The sequence below is a fragment of the Lepisosteus oculatus genome, chromosome 8 (genome assembly GCF_040954835.1).
Source record: "Lepisosteus oculatus isolate fLepOcu1 chromosome 8, fLepOcu1.hap2, whole genome shotgun sequence".
Lineage (NCBI taxonomy): Eukaryota > Metazoa > Chordata > Actinopteri > Semionotiformes > Lepisosteidae > Lepisosteus > Lepisosteus oculatus.
The window spans coordinates 16,772,438-16,793,456 of NC_090703.1; the positions used below are offsets into that span (position 1 = coordinate 16,772,438).

The following is a 21,019-nucleotide window of genomic DNA, read 5'->3' on the forward strand; positions in this document are numbered from 1 at the left end:
GTAAGTCTATATCCATCCATTTTCTAATCCCTTCATCCAGGACAGGGTTGCAGGATAGCTGCAGCCTACTCCAGCAAGCAATAAGCGCTAAGTGAGATACACCAGTCTATTGACACCAAAACCCCTCTGCCAGTATCCAAAAGGCCTCCATGCTAATTATTCACCATACCTACTTTGTGTACAGAAATAAAAAAGTGTTAACTGTATTCTCAGATCTAAGGGTTGTCTTCCAGCGGTTAACAGTGTTTAATTTTTGTTTTGTTTTGCTTGGTCCTTTCCTTCGAAATAAAAAATAAAAAAATAGGGAAAAGGATGTCAAAAATTACAATAAGAGGGAATAACAGGGTCAGTCATCAGGATACATAACTGCTGTTTTCAATAGAAGATAGACTTTGTAAACCTGTTTGCACACAGTATGTATCTGTGAATAAGTAAATACAACATCACACTTCAATTCAAACGAACAATAAGAATATAACTAGTAACTCGATATTGGTTGCTTAGTGCATTAACTGTGAAAATAGTGTTTTATAAATGGCGACATTAATACACTGTATAAGCACTTGGCTGTAAAAAGGAGACAGTGCCAAGCTCCAATTAGGCACTGTTGGAGATGACTAATCACAAGTCCTGAGCACGGGTCATTTCTGGTGCATGCGTGTGTAGTCTTTCCTTGCCAGTTCAAGCTCTGCAAACAGACAGGCAATCATTAGTTCAGACTGCAGACAATTGTTCTCTGTGAATTAATGACCTCTCAGCAGGAGAGGAGTGAGCAGGCTCTATGACTGCCAAATGGCTGGCTAACTTCAACTCCTAATCTTTCCAAAGGATGCACACAAAAAAAAAGTGGCTTGAGTTAGCAGGTCACATGGGAGTGCTGCATACTGTTAGCTCCTGCTGAGGAAAGTACAACACAATATCTGCCTACTTGAGTAACACCTTATTTACTGTCACAAATGTATCTGAAGATTTCATTTCTAATTATCTATTTTAATTATCTCAAATTAGTGTAACAGTCATGGTGTAACACTGAGTGATTAAAAGAGAACAGTCAATGAGGACTGTGGTAACTGTTAAAAGTGATGCCTTTGTATAATATTTTCATCTTTGATCCCTTTGAGTTAAAAAAACACGAGCTAACCTTTTTGCAAAGAGGACAGAGAAAAATAAATCCTTATATTTTTACAGTTTGTTAGGCATAACTTGTGTTCAGTTCAGAAGCACAGATCAACTAAATAGCTTGTTCATTTAAATTCATTTAAAGTCATTCGTTGAGATCAATCTACTTCTGAACATCAATGTTTAAATTTCTTGGTCTAATATTCTTTCCTCACTCTATACATGTACTCTATACATCTTACTAATCAGCACATCTTCTACATCATATGTAGTCAGATCATTTCCATATTCAAGCCACGGCCTATTCTTTAAGTAAAACACACAACACACTCTCACTTTTGAAAATTTGGTATTTTTATTGAAAAACATTGTACCTTTTTGACATAAAATGAGAAAAAGATATCAGTTTGAAGAGCCAAGCTCTTATGTACAGCGTTATTGCACTAAAAAACCACCCCTTCTTCCATATTGTATTTTTACAAAAGAATAATGAGTGCACAGTACAGTCTTGGAGACACACAGTCAATGTTTTACAAAAATGCTACATTTTTGCTGGGTCTCATTTCATGGGATACAGAGAAAGTGTGATCCTCAAGACATCTTTGAAACCAAACAAGTAAAGACATTTTTCTAGGGTTTTGAACATACAGTACATGGGTTCCAGACCTAAACTAAGGGCTGCTTTATTTTATATTGTTTTACATTTTTTCTTCTTCATAGACAAAAAAGAACAACTGGCCCCTTTTTATGTAATGTTTTAGTTGAGAATTTTCAGGTAGTTTCAGCAAAAATGTTATAGTCAAAGGAATGTTACATTTATTTTTATTCAATTAAAAAAAGCCCTTGAGCACAAAAATACATAGGACTGTGACACTTGAAATAGATACAAAAGCAAGACTTTGTGAGAATCTCTTCCGTAAAATGTTAAGAAAACTGCAATAAAAGCTTTTTTTTTTTACAGTAAACACAGGCAAGATTTACCGTCCTTGAAAAAAAAAGAATAAAATGAACTTAAAAAATTCAAGACACTGATGGTTTACAAAGAAGTCAATACACCTTTTCCTGCTGAGAGCTCTTATTGGCTTACGCATTCATTGTGCTTAACCCAGGGGAGCTTCTCTACAAAACCATTGCTTGCGTACACTGCATGGACTTAAAATTCCCTCAATGAAGTAACACTGTGCAACCACTGTGGGTTTCTTTCATTACATTACAGGTCTAACTATACTGGATGCTAGAAACAATCTCTTGCAATTACAGAAATCCAGTTGTAGTATGCCAGTCCAGCACATTGAAAAAAAAAATCCAGAGGTTACTAAATACCAGAAAAATCAGGGACATGTACAACATATATATATATACATATAACTTACTTTCCAGTGCATCACAAATACAAACTACCTCTTGAGCTGACTTTCTTTTTTTGTCATAAAACAAAAGGCTTGAACCCAATAGGTGTGAGCATGCCAAGTGATTTAAATCAAAGAGTGAAGCAGAAGTAATCTTGGCTGATTTCTCCGTCAATAATCATCAGCTATCTCCTGCTCTTTGCACTGTTCACCTGTGTTTACATTAGGTTAATCAGCTTATCTGCAGTATGTTAGCAAAATGTTTTCCTTCTCCAATCTCCTGTTTCCCAAATAGCCTCACTGGGCATGCCAGACATGGGTTACAAATTCTGAGTGTGAGATCCAGCACTGTGCCAAATCAAGAGGGTAGCAGTAATACACATTACATTCACACAGTTTGCTGTTTACTAACATGAGCTAGAAACAGCTGTGCATAAAGCAGATCTTTAAGTGTATTGTTCCATTTCTTACTGATGTAAAGTACAGTAAGTGAAAGATCTGGGATGGTGGAATTCACATGGATATATCTGCCCCTGCCCTGTTTGAAGATTACGCTGCATCTACAATCACCCCTGGCACAGTTCTGGGCCTGACACACAGCACAATCTAAAAAATATATACATTTTAAATGAAATTGCACACATGGAAATCTATACAGTAGAAAAATCGAAATATACACAAAATAAATTACCAGTATATAAAGAAATAAGTTACAAAAAAGTCCTTATTTTAAAGTTAGGAGCAGGCTGCAAAAACAGAGCCAGGTAGAAAAAGAGTAAAAAAGGTATTTTGGCCATTGGAGGGCATTAGGCTACATAAACTGGCTCAGCGTTCAAGATTTGCAGGAAACAAACTCTAGGCATTTCTCTTCCTATTAAACATGCTCTAAAAAGTAGCCTTCACCTCAACGGCTGCATTTGCTTGATTTGTTTTTATTAAAAAATGCTAACCAATTATAGACCTGGTATTTGTAAAATATCTCACGGAAATGTTTTGTAACCTTTTTAAACTACATTTGTAAAACAACTCCAACAATGGAGCAGACTGCTTTTCTCAAGCATGAGCTGAAATGGGTTGCACATCTAGTGTTATCAGATGATGACTCCAAAGGTTTAGATGTGTATGATCAAATGTGCAATTGTCAGAATAAGCAAAGTTTTGTTCCTTCATGCAATACTACACTTCACTGATTCACTTTCATTCACTCCACTTTATTTAACAGAGGTAGCTTTGAATGAAAGATATGGAGCATGCCTTTAGCCAGTGCTAATGACCTATGATCTTATACAAGTGACAGTTATTTTTCTGGTAACACTCAACAGAATGGCAGAGCAAAGAGAAAGAGTACTTTGCTCACTCTGAAAAGGTCAAATAATATCCATGTTCCATGTGTGGTTGTACAATACCTAAAATGTTTTAAGGTCTTAAATTTGGTTATTTCTATTTCTCACTAAATGTATGGCCAATTTCAGCAAAACTGAAAAAAATGGAGAGCATCCTTTTGATTAAATATTCTTTTTAATTCCATTAATATGTCCTAAATAAGGTGCCAAAAAGAAACTATTACTATAAATGTCAAAGGCAACATTCAGTATTCACCAGCAATTCCATTCCCTATTCACACTTGTCATACTGAAATCACTTCTCATCTTCACCTACATCTGCTCTTGTATATAGGCCATCATCTTCTTCTCTTTGTGACACACCAGAGAATCACTGAATGTATACATGAGTCAAATTGTTCAGCCAAACACTGTCAGCACTAGCTTTGAAACCTGGGATGATGGTCTCAGGTGACTAACATGGCCTTTTGTTGGACTGTAATAAATATGTTTTGTCATTCAATTAGAACAAATTAACACATGTTTACTTTTAGGTAACAAGGCACATACAAACAAAAAAAAACAACAGAATATCAATCTTTCAAGTAATACTGAGTGCCAGACTATGCATGTTTTTGTTGCCTTTTTTACATTTTCATTTCTGGTTTATGCAAATAATTTAACCCAAAATATTTAAATTTGAAGGGTCTTGTTTTATGCATTTATATTGTGAATACAAATTGTAAGGAATATCTGAAAGTTTGTCATTTGTTTAGAGGATGTAAAAGGCATTCTGCTCCCAAGTAAAAGGACAACAACAACAACAAAAAAACTCATCAGTGTCTTCAAAATATATTCATATTTCAAAATTGAACCATTACAGTTTTTTTCTTTTACAAGAGTTAAATACACTTTTTCTTTAGCCCCTACTCTTGTCCTGTACAAAATCTTTAAAAGCCAAAAAGTAGTGGTTATTCCAAAAAGCACTACTGTACTAAGTCCACTGAATTGATTCCGAGTAACCTGAAATACCCAGAAGAGTCCCAGAATTCAGACCATGTCCTGAGAAATGTTAAGATCTTTCACAGGTTTCTGCCTACAAATGCTATTGTACTCTCTGAAAACTAGTGGTAAAAATGTATTAGCAGTTGAGTTGGAAGCTAAACAAACATACCTAATATAGGGTGGCTAGCTGACCCCAAGTTAACTGGATATTTTGAAACAAGAAGTCATTTTTAACTTCTCTCTAAATGGAAATTAGAGTTAGAATACACACGTGAGTAAACAGTTTTTATTTCATTTTAAGTTGCTATTAGCCTCCACCAGTCAAGAACTGATCAGAATTTCTCCTGACTAGGTAAACAGATGCATTTACACAGTTTGGAATCTTTCAGCTTTGATTCCAACTTGGTACGTTTACAGTAACATCAAACAGCAGCGTGTTCCTCCCAGGAGAAATTTAAACATGACAATCTAAAGATGACACATGCTGTGGTATAGAACCACACTGTTGATCCCACTTTGATATGAAGTTGATGTAGCTATTAAAATATTTGCTTAAAAATGTATACTTATTTCATAGTTTCATACTGAATAACCACTGTCTTGTTTTTGTTCCAATTTAAATGGTATAATGAATTATGAACTGGAAGCAATCTGACATCATTCCAGGATGGAGTGTGGTACCTGTTAGTGATACTCTCCCACCATTCCAGCACATGTCCACAGTGCACTTATACTATGACAGGACAAAAGGATGCATACATTTACGTCCTCTTACCCACCCATTCTGAAATATCTGAGCTACTGTCAATACATGTCAAGGAAACTGTCAAGGAAAACAGTTTTCTTAAGTCATAATCAAAATCAAAATCATAATTTCATGCAATGAAAGAATATTTTCATTTCATGCTGTCTTCTGGCAGTTGAGCAAGAAAGTTAAGGATTAATGCTCAACTGACATTAATTTACTACAGATCGGAGAAAACTTTAAAACCCTAGATTTTGTCAATGTATCCAGTTAACCCAAGACCAACTGTTAACCCTAACCCAATCAAAGTACTGAAAATACAGATACTCCCGGAAACAATTGTGAGATGCACAGGCAAAATCTGTATGCACAATTATCACTGTACGTTTTGGTTCAAATGTTTTAGTTTTCAGTCAGTGCCCAAGGTGATATGTTCCCACCATTCCAGGTCATCCAAAAAACAAATTCTTTAGAGCAACTAGAATAAAAAGGTCCCCTTCTTTTCCACATATTTGTTTACATATGAATGTCATCATGAGAAACAAGACACAACAAAACTACCTTCACTTAAGTATTAAGTGTTAAGTCTGAAGTATTTTAGTATGTCTTCATCTTTAAAAAATGTTTTCTTTCAACTCAGCATTGCTCTCCCATTCACTTGAATTTTTTTCCGGACTCCTTTTTTTAGAATCCTTTCTCCATTTGGCTCCTTAATATTGATGCGAAGGGATTCTTAAATACTAAATATATGGGATTAGCCGTATGGCTATCAAGGTTTTTCTGTACACATCCCGTGCTATCTGTCCGTATTAAAAACAAATCTACAAGAGGAGACTCTTGCTTTTTTTGGTTTTGCTTGGACTGTTCTTGGTGCTGTAGTAAGACCATTTAACCAGCTCTTGCTTCGGAAACCAGTTCGTTTTGTTGTTCAATTCTAATGGCAAGTAGGACAGCTTTCCTGGTCTATAGAACAAAAATGAGAAAAAGTAATAATTCTCCCAATTCTATGTTCTCCCAATGTTTGCCTGAGTTTTCTTCTGGTGCTCTGGTTTCCTCCCATAGTCCAAAAACATGCTGGTAGGTTAACTGGCTTCTGGAAAAATAGGCCCTGGTATATGTCTGTGTCTGTGTGTGTGCCCTGCGATGGACTGGTGTCCTGTCCAGGGTGTATCCTGCCTTTCTCCCACTGCTTGCCAAGATAGGCTCCGGCTCCCCTGTTACCCTGTATTGGATAAAGTGGTAAGAAAATGGATGGATGACTTTTACAAGCTACTGAATATGGGAATAATGGGCTTACAGCTAGAGGAAGCTTTGGTGCAACTCAACAGAACAAAAGCTATGACTTTTAAGTAGCATTTGACAAAAAGGTTGTTAAAAGAGGTCTTTCTAAAATGCAAATTTTATCACATTTAAATAAACAATATCTTTGAACAGTATGATTGGGAGAGCAAGAGCAAACAAATCATACTGAGCATCAAAAGAAACATTTGCATTCACGTTTTTAGAATAAAACGTTTACAGATTTCAGAGAATTAATTAAATGTTTTTTAGGTCAATTTGATGAAATTATCATTCAGGATGGACCCTGATAGATTCTGGTCACTTTCTTGCATAAGCACCTAATCATGTAATTACTGACAGATTTGACTGGACAGAGTCTAAGTTATTTAAACTGTTAAATGTCAAGCCTGGGGAAAACAAAAGATACAAAAAAAAAAAGATCTGCTTATTAAGAGTACAATGTCTTTTTCCCATTGAAAGGTTGGAGCAATACCTCAGGCGGACTTGCCCGCAGTGGATTTAAATGCTCGGAAACAATGAATCAAGGTTTTGTGTAGATCAGTCATGGATTTCAAAAAGCGTGGCGCAGATGTGCAGAACAATATACTAACTGTTGTGTACAACAGACCAGTCGATGGGGACATGTGACCAAGTGCCAAGAGATGTTACCCAACTCCACTTGTAGTGGTGTATGGAAATTTGAGTGCATGGTGCTAAAGTGATCAAGTCCTGCGACATCCTACTGCCCTTCGAGCAAGCTCACATGTAGCACTGTGGATGTGCTACAAAAACGTAATTTCCTGATAATACCTTTACAAAATGTTGTAGTTACAAGTTTCTTTGGATGCTCAGTATAGAATAACATTTTTTAAACATGCCAGTAAAAGGAAGAACTTGAGAGCACTAACCCTGTGCCTCTGGAAATTCATTTATTGGTTACCTGGGGAAAGTTCAGAAATTAGTCCCTGAACCATATTTTTGGAAAATGTCTTTTCTGGACCCCTGCATCCACAAATTATCTTCCATTCCCCCTTCCTTGCTCCTTTTTGTTTTTGCTTTTCTTTTAACAGTCATCCCCCCATGGTGGGAGAAGATAAGGCATTCCCAAAACAGCTGGAGGCTGTTCAAGATATACACGTACAGGAGTGCAAACAAATCCAACATACTGTACAAAATAGTATTTTACACACTTAAGAAAATAGGGAAACGTTCCTGTAAAAGAATATCATGAACAACAATTGCTTCCATTTGGAAATTGCTTAAAATCAGGCCTATATAAAATGAAAGCACCGTCCTGCGATGCTTTAGTTTGTTTGTTTTTTTCCACACCCGTGTTCAGTCTTACAGTGCCATCTGAAGTCCAGTCCCTCTTCCTCTCACCTCTGGTCACCACGAAGTTGGTTCCTGTTCCCTTGTCTCTCAAACAGGAATGTGAACAAAGCCAAAGCCAGCCTCCACCACATGGGCTGGTGGTTCCTTTGGTTTCTGCGGTACTGCAACAAAACACAACAAAAGAGAGGAAGTCAGGAAAAACAGCCTATGTAACCTTAGGGCACTTTCACTTTTTTTCCCCCTGAACCATCATTTCCAGGATGGTTGTTCAAAGGTTCTGCAGCAATAATAAACATTTACTATTTTCTAAAATCCCTTTTCAGAAATGTGTAATATAATCAATATTAAACTTCATAAAACAAGACATTTAGATAATACCTCTTAGACATGAGATACATTAAAGTTTATAAGAATAGAGGGCCATTCTCTGTCCCAGGTTCAGGGGGAAGGACCAAAGTGCAATTTGCCAAATGATTACAAACCTGACAATTTCCAAATGGTTATTAAACAAGATAGGAATAGCAATCAATTAGATTAATGTTTACTGTATTATTGTCCCTGAGTAAACTACTCAAGTTTTACTTGAAAGACACTCAGAAATCTATAATAGTCTCTTCTTTACCAATGTTGCTCACACACATTACCTCTGTATTTTCACCGGTTGTTGAGAAAAATGATAAAATATATGCCAGTTAGATAAAATGTTTAAGTATTAAATAGTTGTTAATAATACATTAACTAGTGAATCCAGAACTTGATTTTATAAGGTTTAGCTGCTTCCTAATGCACTTTAACTAAGGAAACACTCAAAGGAAAAACCAAGGAAGAAATCTGACTCTTTGGTGAACAAATGAGGGTCTAAACAATACTGTTATACATTTACTTGAAGGCTTCATGAGGATTTTTAAAATATTTTGTTTCATGAGGAATTTAATCTTTTGTTGGTTTCCACTGTACTTACTGTAACCTTTTAGTTAATGTGACAAAAGGACTACAATAAACATGCCAAGGAAAGACCTGGAGGAAGACCCCCTTATATTTTCAAAACAACTTGTGTTTATACTGTTCCTGCATATAAACGATTGAGTCAGCTTTCCTTGTGTTTGAAATCCAACAATTCAATTAAAACTAGGGGTTAATGCTGTCTTTAAAGACTACTCAGCTTAAAGCAATCATGAGACGTACTTTTTTGTTCATCATTCATCTGACAACTTTATCTAATACAGAGTCATAGAAGAGCAAGAGCGTATTCCAACAAGCAACTGGCAGAAGGCAGGACACACCCTGGACAGAATGCGTGCGTCGCAGGGCAGACAAACGCAACCACGCACATACTTACACCAGGGCCAGGACATACCATTGGACCGTGTAAGGAAACCTGAGCACCCAGAGGAAATTCACACAAACATGGGGAGAACATATGAACTTCAAACAGACGGCACCAAAGGAATTAGACCCTGGGCCCCAGCTGTGGGAGGCAGCAATGCTAACTGCTGTGCTACTGTGCTAGTGTGCTGCTCTTTTGTTCGTCATGTTACACTAAATGGCTCTGGGCTATTTGCCATTAGTACAGGTTAATTTGAATTTAACAATGGCGTTGAGATATAAAGAAGAGAGACTTCATATTGCATGCATTTTAAAGGTAAAGCAAGATACATTAACTAGTGAATCAAAAGCTTGATTTTCTTTAGGCAGGGAATGGTGTTTTAATTCTACAACACAATACAATGAAGGGGTTGTTAATAGGTTAAAGTGTGCAGATGCATAAAAAGCAGCTCGTAATTCTGCTGTTTTAATGTCAAAGCAGCCTTGCACAATGTTAATGGTTCCATGCTCACACTTTCTGTGCTTTTTAAAAAGAAATACAAAGGAAGCACAGATCAGCAGACCGGAAGCCAATAGCAGCAAAGAACTGAGAGGTCAGTTCAGGGGCATCGCTTTCTCATGAGTTTTGGCAACATGTGATCCTCTTCCGAAGTCGAAATAAATACCCACAATGCTCATGCTTTATTTGAAGCCCCACCCTTTGCTGTGGCATTGACTTCCTTCTCTGACCCTGCCACCCCACTTCAGGAATGGAGTAAGTCTGTACACAGGAAGGACAGCCCATACATCCCTCTTCAAAGAAGGAGCGACTGCACAGATCATGGCATGTTACCTCTGTTAATGGTGCCACTCTCTGACATTTACATGCACGTGAACAGTTTTATTCTAGGTCTAGAGCAAATACAAAAATAAAAAGTAGAAGTTATTTTATTATTATTGTTGTTGCATCCATATTATTGTCACATTTATAATTAAGGAAAAAAATCTGAGGACAGTATCTAGCTTACTTATATAAATATCTAAATATAAAGCCACACACTTATGATTTAAGATATGTACTTGATGCAACATTAAAAGGATTAAGAAATTACTTAATTAAAATGGAATCCAAGAAATGTTTCAGAAATCATGTACTCACTATCAACAGAGGTAAGCAATTGACAACAGTGACTGGGTAAAGCTGCCTTTAATCCCATTTTAAAGGCAGCTCAATGGCATTTTGTAAAGTCCCCCAGCCTCTCAGTAGCTGATCATGCCTCTCTTGTTGGCTCTAGAGCCAATTGAATTTTCTAGGATTCAAAGTATGATGATATCAACACCACTGAAAATCGAGATAAGATAAATGCACTTAATAGGATTAAGGAACTCTTTGGGAAAAGGCTGTGAAAGGTTTAAAAAAAATGTTAATGAAAGTTGAAACTCCCCTTCCAAAGAAATCTCTCCTTAAGAACAGAAAAGACAGGGAATGATAAAAACTGAGTAGTTCTAATGAGAAGCAGACTCTAAACATAAAGCTGCGTTACTACTGCATAGTGAATTAAATAAATATAAATATGGCCACTTAGATGTTGTTGCAGAAGAGTTCTGTGGATCTAAACTTAAGAATGCTCCTCAAAAGGCTTTACTTGACTTATACTGCCTTCAAGGTTTCTCAGCATTTTAATGTAGCAGGGCAAATACTAACTTTAGAACTACAGTACAAAATAAGATCTTCAGTATTATTACTAAAAATGTTCTATAAATCTCTGCCATAATGTACAGAATCAAGACTCAGCTTTTCCATTAAACAGAGCTTTCCACAGACCTTCATTTTAAGGAGAGAAAAATTCATTACATTGTATAAACCTCAAAAAAATTCCAAGAGGCTTCTTTCGCACGTTCTAAAAGGGGCTGTCAGTAGCTGTATTATAGTACTTTTGAAATATTCTATAGTCCTATTTTTTTCATTTCGATATTAAAATGTGTTTACACTTTATTACCTTTTATTTTTATTTTTTCACCCAAAAGCATCTTGGTATGCAAATCAATTGAATCTCACATAACATAGAACAATCTGAACTTGCCAAAAATCAGGCACTGAGGATGCTTATATTAAAAATAGGATGAAGCTGAATGAGGATGACTCCAAAGCAGATACACACAGGATTTGCACCTTACTGCTACACAAGTTCCTTTACCAAAGCTTCAACTGATGGCAACTATATCACACTGGAACCACCAGTCCCCTCACACTGACAGAATAAAGATTGAAAATATGTTCCTATAGTTACCAGATTAACAGGTAGATACAAGAAACAGCCTAAGAGTCATACAAAAGATTATATTTAGGAAACAGGTATGCTACTAAGAAGAGAGTAGACTGAGAAGTGTAGAAAAGTAGTCTTAACGGCTATATTAAGGTGAACATGCAGATTTTGCGTTTATGTATGAACCACCACTTAACAGATAGGGCAGATGACCCAGACTAATGGGTGGGGTACACAAGAGATTTGGCAGGAGGCACTTTTTTTTTTGCTTGAGAGTGTCACGGATATTCTAGTGTTAAAAGTCTAAGGTAAACAAGTCCCCGATTGTAACAGTATTTGACATGCTAGTGCCCAATTCATTAAAATAATGGATTTGTTTTTGTAAGGGATCTTAGATTTTAAGCAATCACAATATACTGCACTTTCACATTATCATTATTCACAGTATCCTCGTTTTAAAGAGCAAGATCACAGTCAAAATAGGTTCCTGTAAGTGACCTTTAAGTCAGCTGCAGTGGGTGCTAGCTGTGGCTCTGTCAGGTGAGTGAGGCATTGTGGGTAGCAGTCACGTTACTGGCTACATGGGATGACTCATGCACTAAATTTAGCCCTAGATATAAACACAGGGAGAGCTTACCCAGACACAGTCTGCTAGCTTTCTCACACCACCAGCCACATATCTTATCAAACACTATACGCCAGGGTAGTTGTTTCTTAACATTGCTCACGATAGGAGACTTATCAGCTAACGACAGTTCATTAGGTAAAATCTGTAATTACAATGCAAATATGGCTTTTTTATCAGAAAAAAAAAACAAGTACAGCGCACTGCAAATCTGGAGAGGTTCAGAAGGCAGAAAAGGAGAACTACAGAACTGCTTTTACAGAAACATAAATGTTGTTTTTGCAAAGGAAGGAAAATCCCTTCAGTTGCTTTTTTCCTAACATAACAAGACTTTTGATCATGGTGGTAATGCAGTAACATTAGAAACAAAGACATAGTAAAGAGTGAATACAGGTACCTGCTGTTTATGAACTGTATTATCACTATGACAATACTGTTCACCACTATTGGGGAACAGGGATCTGTAGAAGCCCCCTACAAAGTATTAAAATGTTATTTCCATTTCCATGACATCATTGTTGGGAGACAGCAGCTTTTTGGACACCTTAAATACTATATCCTATTCTATGTTTGCTTATTTTCGCTCTCAAAAATACAAATAAACACATATGTTGTACTCACACACACACATTAATTTACAAGACTTTCTTAATCATTTGATTCTATTGACACTGCATGAGATTAACAAAACAATACTATCATCATACTAAGTGGAGACAGGAGATATTGAATCTCCATTCAGTACAAGACTTCCAGTCCCTTTAGGAAAATGCTAATGTAGAAAGACTGAATTCCAAAATATTTTTAAAACTTGTAACATAACCCTGCTTTTTCAAACCTTACTCATTATAAATTGTGGCTATAATTGTCATCATCCTGGTCCCCATAGCTGACAGCAATTTACCCATACAGGATGCCTGCAATACTTCATTCAAATGAAGTATAATTGTCCTTTCAGCAAGGTTGCATTCTCATATGCTGAAAAGGAACTTAGATGTTATCAGATCACAGTGTTTGTATTATATCTAACTATGTGATGGTTAGATACTGAACTAAATAATCGACTGTGGTTTGTCCCTTCAATTTAGCATCCAGAAATGACCTCCCTTGTACAATGAAAAAATGAGTTCACGAAATTTGATATACTGTAACACAACACCATTGCAGTACAGTCATAAAAATATCGGATCAAAATGTAAAATGATAGATAACTTCTGCATACAGTTCTCAGGAGTTGTTGCCCTCTGTGTTAAAGGACTTTTCAGACTGAATTGATATCACCTGGGAATGAAACAATTCAATAAAGAATGAATCATTTTTACACATGACCTCAGTATTCTAGAGACACGTCACAGAAATAAGTAAGGATAATGGGGAACATGCTGTTCTTTAATTTGCCTCTTAGATCATTATGTTGAACTGTCTGTTCAAATTTGCTGGAGTTCAGAAGGTGTCTTACGTTCTTGTTCTTATAATACATATTTACAATTTTTACTAGATTTTGTATAAGAAAACAAGTATTTCCAATCTTAGACATTTGGCAGCATATTTTATGAAACAGGAAGTGGGGGCCCTTATCCTAAGGCAACAAAGGCTGCCAATAGGTGGTTACCCTTGGTTACAAGGGCTTGTTGCCAGCTGTTATTCAGGCAAATGCAGGTGTTTGTGTCACAACAGCTCATTGAAAGTTATTACGATGAAGTAACAGTGACACCTTAGTGTTATTTCTAAAATTTTAAAAATAATACTTTGTGTCTCCTTTTCTACCATTATAATGCCTGAGGTGTTTTATCTATAGTGTTGACAATTAAATTACATGACTAACTGAGGCGTGAAACTGCCAGGAAAATAAACCCTCAGGTAACAAAGAGATAATAATGGATAAACAACCAAACAAATCTGTTTGGGGTTTTGCTGAAGCATTTTCAACAGCAGCAGCTCCACAATGCTGGAGTCATTTTTTCATTATTACGGTAGCCTTGTTCCTCACTAACTTTCAGGCAGTCTTTGTGGCTTTTTTTTTCCCCAACCAAAGTAGTCTGTAACTGTGGATCTCCTGTAGCAGGAACATTGTCAGAGGCATTGCAAGTGTATTAAATACCAATAGACTATTTTTCTCTCATCACATAATTAAACAAATACTAATTCCAAAACGTAAGGTTTTCAAATATCATATGTATAATACGTTTATGAAATGTGGCGTGTCTAATGCCAATATGTACTTTATCTTAAGTATATTTTATTTTGAAAGCCTTGTAAGCTGAAAAAAAGAAATAAACTGCATACTGAGTCTTTTATTCTTATTTACATATTATTCAATACAGACTGTTTTATAAGCAGAAAAATAAAGACTCCTACAATTCAATAAAACTGAAGCTCAATAATATAATCCGTACATGGAATATACTGTTCAAGACAAAAGAAGACTATATCCAGGGATCACTTGTCTAATCAGAACAACTCAAGTCTTAACGTTCTCTCTTATACTTTTCAAACAATCAGACACTATCCCTCTTCAACATCCCTTAAAGACTTTCCTCCCAGATGAGGCTGATCATTACATAAGTACAAAAAACACCATTCCCACCTTAAACCACTACGTATTGTATATGGTCCTGTTTATTGTTTTACAGTAGTTTAACAAATGAGTTTGAAGCTGAAGATTAATTAAGCTTAACTGAAAAGAAAGAGTGGTTGAAGTGCTTGGTTCACTGGCATGCATCAACAATATGTAGGAAACCTAAGTCCCAGTCCCAAACAAGTATATTCCACAGAGTAACACAAGTTCCTACTTCAATGTTTGGTCACATGCACAGTTGTGAAATGCACAGCTACGTTCTGAAATTTGCCAAAGCCAATAATTATCCTTTGCGTGATTTAATTTTCAAGTCTTGGCATGATGTCAAGTCTTAGACTAACCTTTACATGTACCATCATATATAACTAAGTTGCTTAGACTCTTGTTGAACTGTACAAGAGTATATTTAAAACTGTTTTAACCATGTCAGAGAGAGGTTGATCATATGTCTGCAAAATTAACTAAATGAATAGACATGTGGAACCTTGTTCTTTCTTAAACGTGGGTACATGGATTCAAATCTGCCAATTTTACCATGCTACCACTGCAATTTCACCACTTCCATTACAGAGTACAAGGGAAAGTTTAAAGTGCAGAACAGTAATAGTTCTTTTCATCCTGAATCTGTTCTGAAGATTGCACCTGACTAATAGGTACAAATGGCACAAATGTGAAAATCAGTATATTTTCAGAAACCTAGAAAGCCGGAGCCAATACTGAAACAAGGCACCTTCTGCTCTCTTTCCATCATGTCACTGTAAGACAAAGCTGCACTTCTACAGAGGTAGAAGCAGAACAGAAAAGTAAGCGAAAGGGCATTTTCATGAACCCTACGACCCTACTTTAATTAAATCTTATTAGTAGATGTTATTAATGGGATCTTAAAGGACAATCTGCTTTATGACTCATTAGAAATTAGAAGTCTATTTATGGCAGGCGAAGAAGGAAAGATTAAGGTTTGTTTTCATGAAACCGCAAGACAGTCGGCTCCCATTGGGAAAGGAAGGATTAAAAGCAGGCCTGTCAGAGAACGAGAGCTCCTGCTCAGCCCTTCGCGGTCTTTTGTTCAGCGGACGGTCTGACGCCTGGCGACTTCTATTTCAGCTCCGTGCCTGTCTCTCTCACGCCACCCTGCCCTCCCCAGCCAGGCTTGCAATGAGACGCCTTCCTCCAAACACCAGCCTTACAAACAGCCTCAGGGGTTTTCAGGGAAATCAGTCTTTTTGTGTGGCTTTTATCTGCCCTTAATGCTGCTGGCAGGACTTGTTGGAGACTCCTAAACCACAGCTGCACTTCAGACTCACGCTTGAGGTATCGGGTTACAACATGTTTATCTTGTCCAGCTACTTCTTCTTTTTTTTTTTTAAACACACAAGTACAGAAATACAAAACTGATGTTTAACCATAAGCTTGAAATGCCTATTGCCAATGCAATAGATCCTAAGAAAATCTGCTTGCAAAGAACATTACAGAAATACCTGTCAAACTACTTTCATTCACCACCCATTACTAGAATGGCTTTGTATTACTAATGGATATCTGTTTCTTTCTATATGATAAGATATAAGATTGATGTCTTTAAGATTAATTGAGTTCACTTTTTCATTAGCCACATAATTATGCAAATTCACCCAGCTTTTATCTGGATCAATGCTTTCATCATGTCATACACAAAAGAGGCTTACATGCTGACAGGTTGTCCTTCCTTATGTTAACTTTTACTGCATCACACAGTATGGTGGAAGGCTGTTGGATGACCCCTTTCTCAAAGGGAAAGGAATAAAGTACATGCAAGAAGCTTGTTAATGTACAGGTTTCTCAGAATCTGAGGTCAAGCGGGAGCAGTACCTGAGAAAACCAGTCTACATCTAGCTCGGAAACCAAAGCAGCAGAGTTTGCATTATGCATCCAGTTTTGTTCTGCATTGAGAAGAGAAGAAATTAATATGCCAATTGCTTTGGGAAAACGTCGCCATTTTTATTTCATAACCCAAAAAAAGACCACAACTAGATCAAAAGAATTGACAGTTATAAAGTATTTGTGGTTTAATTTTTCCTTTTATAATAATAATAATTGCTTACACTTATATAGTGCTTTTCTGGACACTCCACTCTAAGCGCTTTACAGGTAATGGGGATCCCCTACACTACCATCAATGTGCAGCATCCACCTGAATGATGCGACGGCAGCCATAGTGTGCTAGAACGCTCACCACATATCAGCTATCCGTGGGGAGGAGAGCAGAGTAATGTAGCCAATTCATAGAGGGGGATTATTAGGAGACCATGATTGGTAAGGGCCAATGGGAAATTTGGCCAGGACCCCGGGGTTACACCCCTACTCTTTTCGAGAAACGCCCTGGGATTTTTAATGACCACAGAGAGTCAGGACCTCGGTTTTATGTCTCATCCGAATTTATGCTCTTGTTTCTATAAACACTTTTTACAGACAATTGTTCAGCAGATTGAACTGGGACCCTGTAGCTAAATCCCAACCCCTTCTTAAAGCACAATGACTGGCTGTAGTAAGTAGCCAGTTTAAAAAAAATGTCATGGCTGTAAACTCTTTGCATGCTCAGCATACAAGATTCCAAAGCTAATCTTTTTTTCTGAAACATATATCCTTATCCTTGTTTGCTGTTATTCAGCTTACAGCCTAGTAATTGTGCTCCTTGTCAAATATTATATAAACTGAGCAAGATGGTAATACCCAGCACTATCATAGCAGCATACACCTCTGAAGGACAATAAAAGCATACGCTTCATACTCTCTATACTGATTAATGGTATCAGATTCACTTCTAAAAGGGTTTGAATAGGTCTGCACCAAATGCTTTCCGACATAAAAATAAAAGGAGAAAAACACAGAAAGGAATATCAAAATGACAGTGTATTTATGTGATTTTCATGCCAAACTGCTTTATGTTTGTGGTGTCCTAGGAAAAACTATTTGTATTTCACTAATCAACAAAGAAAATAAAGTGGTTAATGGACCACAGCTAGACAACTGAAATCAACAGTTACATGGTATTTGAGGTTTTCATTTTCCTTCTGAAAAATAATGATGCAAATATACATCTTGATATGATAGCCTGTCACATGGATCAACCACAAACTTGTAGGCTGAAGTTCTATTTGTGTATTTTTTATAGGAAAAAAACAAGTGATATCTTGTAAAAAGAATGGCCAGGCAGGGATGAAGGGAACTTGGATGGCTGAAGCTGTGTCATTTTGAGAGTACTTTTTGTGGACCATTCTCTTACCATGTGGAGATAGTCTCGGTGAAACTGATCTCCTATCCTCTGGAGCTTTTGGCCTATTCGAACCTCAGCACTCCGCACCGGCTGCTCCTCAGCTTCACCCGTCTCCTCTTCCTCATCCCCGCCCTGTTCAAAATGTGCAGGGAAGTGCAATCGAAAGGCAGCATTACCTGGATAAATGGCAGGTATGGAACAGATTAAGAATGAGCAGCCCCTCCACGCAAAGAATTCTGGATTAGGAAAATAGAACATCTAAGATTGACTGGGGTTAGATTAGGACTGCTTTCAGCTTTTAAAATAAACTTTGCTTCTGCAATTACAAGGCCTAGACACAAGCAACCCGATTGTATTTCCCTTGCCTTAGTCGTAAACAGTCTAATACTGTACTTAATTCAGTGTGCTAGTGAAAACTTGTCTTGGTACAATGGTCTTGGTTGATTTTGGTACAGTGTGTAATCCCAAAGAAGCAGAACTAAATGGTATAAGAACCTTTTTCTGACTCCAATATTTGGAGTGTTTTTTCTGTCTTCCTATACATTCAGTTTTTTTCCTTGACTTTTTCTTATTGAAAATAGAGCTTCCTTTCAAAAAACATAATGAACATTGTCGATGTGTGACCTAAATCTGACAATTAGGCAGAAAAAAATGAATAACAGTTTCTCTTTTAGCCTCATCATTTCCTTATCCTTCTGTTTTTCTATATTTGCTTTAGAGGTACAAAAGACCGATTTTGATGGATGTTTTCACAACAGGTATTATGAAAACAACATTCAAAACTCATAAAACCTCTGCAGATAACTGCAAGATAATATATGCTCATAAAATAACTTTAATCGTTTCTATGGAAGTTATCTAAAGTAAAGTTAGTCATGTACTTCCTGTAAAGTTACCACTAATTAAATAATCATCTCCTTCCTTGCTCATTAAAATATATGCTTTCTGATGAAGTAAAAGTGTAAAGATTCTTGAGAAGGCCACATGGACATGCGTAGAATATGCTAAAAACAGCAGAGGTCTGGGTGATTATGATAACCAGCAAAAAAGAACTTAAGTCTGTCAAAAAGTACACAATGTTATTCTTCTATGAAAGAAACATGATAGTGAGATGTACTAAGCATATTGTTTTTGGTTTCCAACTGCAAGCCATACCTTCTTCCACAATATAAAAAGTATTTTAAGACAACATTTCATAAACCGATGGTGTACACTGTGCTACCACATTTTGGACAGGTTTTCTCTGCACAAGAGTATAGTTAACAAACACAAATTGCAGGTATGCAGTATGACAGAAGTATAACTATGTACAAAATTACTGCAGGACTTCACTATAAAGGCTGTCCTCAGCTGAGTGACAGCCATTTGGTTCTATTTCCGAAGGTCTGAGGTCAACACAGAGGATTCCCAGCTGGCTGTCAGGTTCTTACACAAAAAAAGCAACAGTGAAAAACAAAACTACTTTGGAGACTACAAGATAATATCCCCAATGAATTCTCATCCCAGCAAACATTAAAGGCTTCAGTTTAGTTTTTTTTTTCATATAAGCCTGTGTTTTCAACTCAAATTGTCAGAAAACTTGACTGGGCAAATATTGTGTCCTTACCATAGAAGAGTCGGCGAGGCTCTGCTCCGACACCACACGGCAACATGTTGTCACCATGTACCAAGGCTGGACTTGGCGTCTGCGTGCCCTTGTCCTCGTACTTTATTTCCCTGAATTGGGTTCCCCAGCAGTGTGAGAAATGTGACGGGTGGAACACGTCATCTTCATCCTCTTCCATCTGAAGCTTTAGTGATAGTCTGCCTAAAATAAAAGAGGAAAAGCTGCTTTATTGCCAGTAGTTTTGTATTGCACATGATGAGGAAGCCACATTCCTGGAGACACATGAAGCCGATCAAGATCTTTTGTCAGTCTATGCAGCTCTTGGAAATCTGTTCTCATCTGAAAGCTGTTTCCAGTACAGAGCTACTTTGTGACAAACATGTAGAATTAAAAGAATATGAGCCTAATAATAGGCATTTAAACTTAGGAAGTAAAGCCCTGACTCTGCTTTAGGTTTCTAATACATTTGTTGACCAACCCTCTATTCAATGAGACAATAAAATACTTAAAGCACATGACTGATTAGCAGCTTAAATGTTAGGGAAAGATTAATTCATCCTTTAGAAGATCTGAACATGAGAATAGAAGTTAAATCAAAAACAATGAAAAAATGTCATAAACTAGGTAGACTATTATTAAAATGCAATAGACTTCTGACACCAGAAGATCATGCAGATAAAGAGCTAGACATCTGATAAACCACAAAAACAAACATTGGGCTCTCTTCACAGAACGCTTTGGCATTAACTAATTAATTCAGTTAGGAAAAAAGATTTGTATGCTCTAAACAAAAAAGTAATGTTCACAAAACTGGTTTGCAAGGCTGTTAAAACACTCTTAGAACAAGAATTAACAGACAAGCATTAACAGTCACTTAATATGACATCAGAAACTGTTAACAATAGATTTAAAATGGAAGAATCATCTTGAATGATGTACAGTATATCAAGGGAGCGCCAAAAAGCAGTAGCAGTAGCAATTGTTGACAAATTGAACGTAAACCTGAATATTTTTTCTTTAAAGAATAATGAACATCAAAGTGAAATAAAATCCAAACAATGATCATGATCAAGTTAATTTTTTGTACCAATGCAGCTTATCTGAAATAATACATTTTAACCAATACAAATGGCTCTATATGCTGTGATATGATTCCAATATCTGACGTTTCTTAATGCAGGCTGAAATTAGTCACAAAGGCAACAAATCAAAACCTCTCCTCGACTCCTTTA

General features: G+C 36.7%; 1 protein-coding gene across 2 annotated transcripts in view; it reads right to left on the reverse strand.

The window, feature by feature from the left end:
• Positions 1-1,451: 1,451 nt before the first annotated feature.
• Positions 1,452-21,019, reverse strand: part of bmf2 (BCL2 modifying factor 2) — a 28,320-nt gene continuing 8,752 nt past the window's right edge. Inside the window, exons 2-4 of one of the 2 annotated variants that reach the window (XM_015350920.2) lie at positions 19,788-19,984; positions 18,191-18,357; positions 1,452-8,314 (exon numbers count right to left, since the gene is read on the reverse strand). In XM_015350920.2, the coding sequence (XP_015206406.1) occupies positions 8,198-8,314; positions 18,191-18,357; positions 19,788-19,965 (462 nt within the window). In that variant the 5' untranslated portion in view covers positions 19,966-19,984 and the 3' untranslated portion in view covers positions 1,452-8,197. Of the gene's footprint in view, positions 8,315-18,190; positions 18,358-19,787; positions 19,989-21,019 lie in introns of both variants that reach the window. The other variant, XM_015350919.2, reaches the window with a different exon arrangement.